The sequence below is a fragment of the Diaphorina citri genome, unplaced genomic scaffold (genome assembly GCF_000475195.1).
Source record: "Diaphorina citri unplaced genomic scaffold, Diaci psyllid genome assembly version 1.1 scaffold9812, whole genome shotgun sequence".
NCBI lineage: Eukaryota > Metazoa > Arthropoda > Insecta > Hemiptera > Psyllidae > Diaphorina > Diaphorina citri.
In genome coordinates, this window is record NW_007387186.1 from 1 (window position 1) to 2,174 (window position 2,174).

The 2,174-nt window shown below is 37.2% G+C and overlaps 1 protein-coding gene across 1 annotated transcript; it reads left to right on the plus strand.

The window, feature by feature from the left end:
* Positions 1 to 23: 23 nt before the first annotated feature.
* LOC103522630 (UPF0746 protein DDB_G0281095-like) lies at positions 24 to 2,168 on the plus strand (the record flags this gene model as incomplete). Its single annotated transcript, XM_008487725.3, has 1 exon — positions 24 to 2,168. A coding segment is annotated over exon 1 (2,064 nt), but the record flags the coding sequence as incomplete, so codon positions are not given.
* Positions 2,169 to 2,174: the final 6 nt, after the last annotated feature.

Sequence of the window (2,174 nt, forward strand, 5' to 3'; positions counted from 1 at the left end):
CCTCCAAAATAGAAAGGGAATATAGAGAACAAAAAAGACAATACGAAAAAACAATAAAGGAAAAAAACGAGGAAATATTAAAAATTGAAGAAGACAATCTAGGCATGAAAAATAAAATAGAACAAGATGAAAACCGAATCAACGAACTGCTAAAAGAAAATGGAAAACAATTAAATGCCCTAGAAACCACAATCGAAGAAAGAAACAAGGAGATAAAACAACTGAAAAACAAAGTAGAAGAACTTCAAAAGGAAAACACCAACAACCTGGAAACCATAAATAACCAAAATAAAGAACAATGTAAAATGCTAGAGCTCATAAAGAAAGCAGAAGAACAAATATCATGGTGTAAGAAAGAAATGACAAAGAAAGAGGAGCAACACGAAAAAATGAAAACCTCCATGCAAAAAAAGGAAGAAGAGAATAGCACCACAATACACAAACTGCTAGAAGAAAAATCAGATATGATGATGACAATCTCAGTTATGGAAAAAGTAATTGCAGAAACAAAACACAAACCCCTGATGGAAACTCAAAGTGATGATGAATCAATAGACATCGACCTACAATTCACAAACTCTTTCTATGTCCTAAGTCACAATGAAAAAACTATACAGCAACAAATAGATGAACAAATAACGGAAAATATAGCTAATAAAAATGTAGCAGACACTGACAACAGCACATCACAAGGCACCCCTACAACCACGGAGAAGCAGACAACTCCCGAGGATCAAACAAAAAACAAGACTACACCACAAAAACAAAAGATACAGCAGCCGCAACAACAAACGCACCAACAGCAGCAGCAACAACGACCACAGCAGCAACAACAACCTCAGCAGCGGCAGCAGCAACAACCAAACCATCTACAAAACAAACAACAAAATGGAACAATAAAGCAACAAAAGAAGAACCACCATCCCCAGAAGGAATGGCAAACACAGAAAGGAGACCGCTCACAACTTCCCTCAATTCAAACTGAGGGCCCTAACCATCATCCCCAAAAGGAATGGCAAACACAGCAAGGAGAACGCTCACAACCACAAAAATGGCAAACACAGCAAGGAGAACACTCACAACCACAACAACGGCAAACACAGGAAGGAGAACGCTCTCAACCACACCAACGGCAAACACAACAAGGAGAGCACTCACAACCACAACAACGGCAAACACAGCAAGGAGAACGTTCACAACCAGAACAACGAGAAACACGGCACAAACAACAGGAAGATGGACAACCCGACCCAAGGAGCACCCCTTACAGTCAACACAAAAAACACTATGAAAAAGTCTTCATGATCGGAGACAGTCATACCAGAGAACTACAACCGATACTAAAAAACATTGTACCTAAATCTTGTAGAATTAATGTAGTCAGCAAGCCAGGGAAACGACTAGACTCTATAGTACAACAGTTAAAAACAGTCAGTTATGGCCATAATGATCTAATATGTATTATGGCCGGCACAAATGACCTCTTTAATACAAGCTGGGCAGAACTTGAAAAAACATACTCCACATTACAGAAAAAATGTATCAACACTCACGTACTTGTAATACTACTACCTCCTAGATATGACAAGAAACACATCAATAAACATATAATAAGACTAAACACAAAAATCAAAAACTGCATAACGAAATACCCAAATTTTCAATTCATAGAACCAGTCAACTTCCTTGACTCATATGACTACACAAAAGATATGATACACCTAAACATGATGGGAAAACGAACACTATGCAGAAAAATAGCCATAAAAATCTTCGGAAAGCTAAATAATGAAAAGAAATATACAGAAGACACAATAAACGAAAACTACAACACATACCACAAAAACAGAGTGTACGAACACACACACAAATACAACCCTGAAAACAAATATACAAGGGAAAAACGATATCTCACTCGGATTATATCAAATAAAGGGCAAAGCTACAATGACAACGCATACCAGAAGAAAAACACCCTATACAACAGGGACTTAGCAAACATCAATGGAAACAACACAAACACAGTACACCAACAATTACAAACAAAAACAATTACATCAGCAACAAACAAAAACACAGAAAAAACAACGCATACAAATTACACAACAAACCAACATGAAAGACACAACAACCAAAACACAGAACAGCAGAAATATCTACAACACAACCCAAAC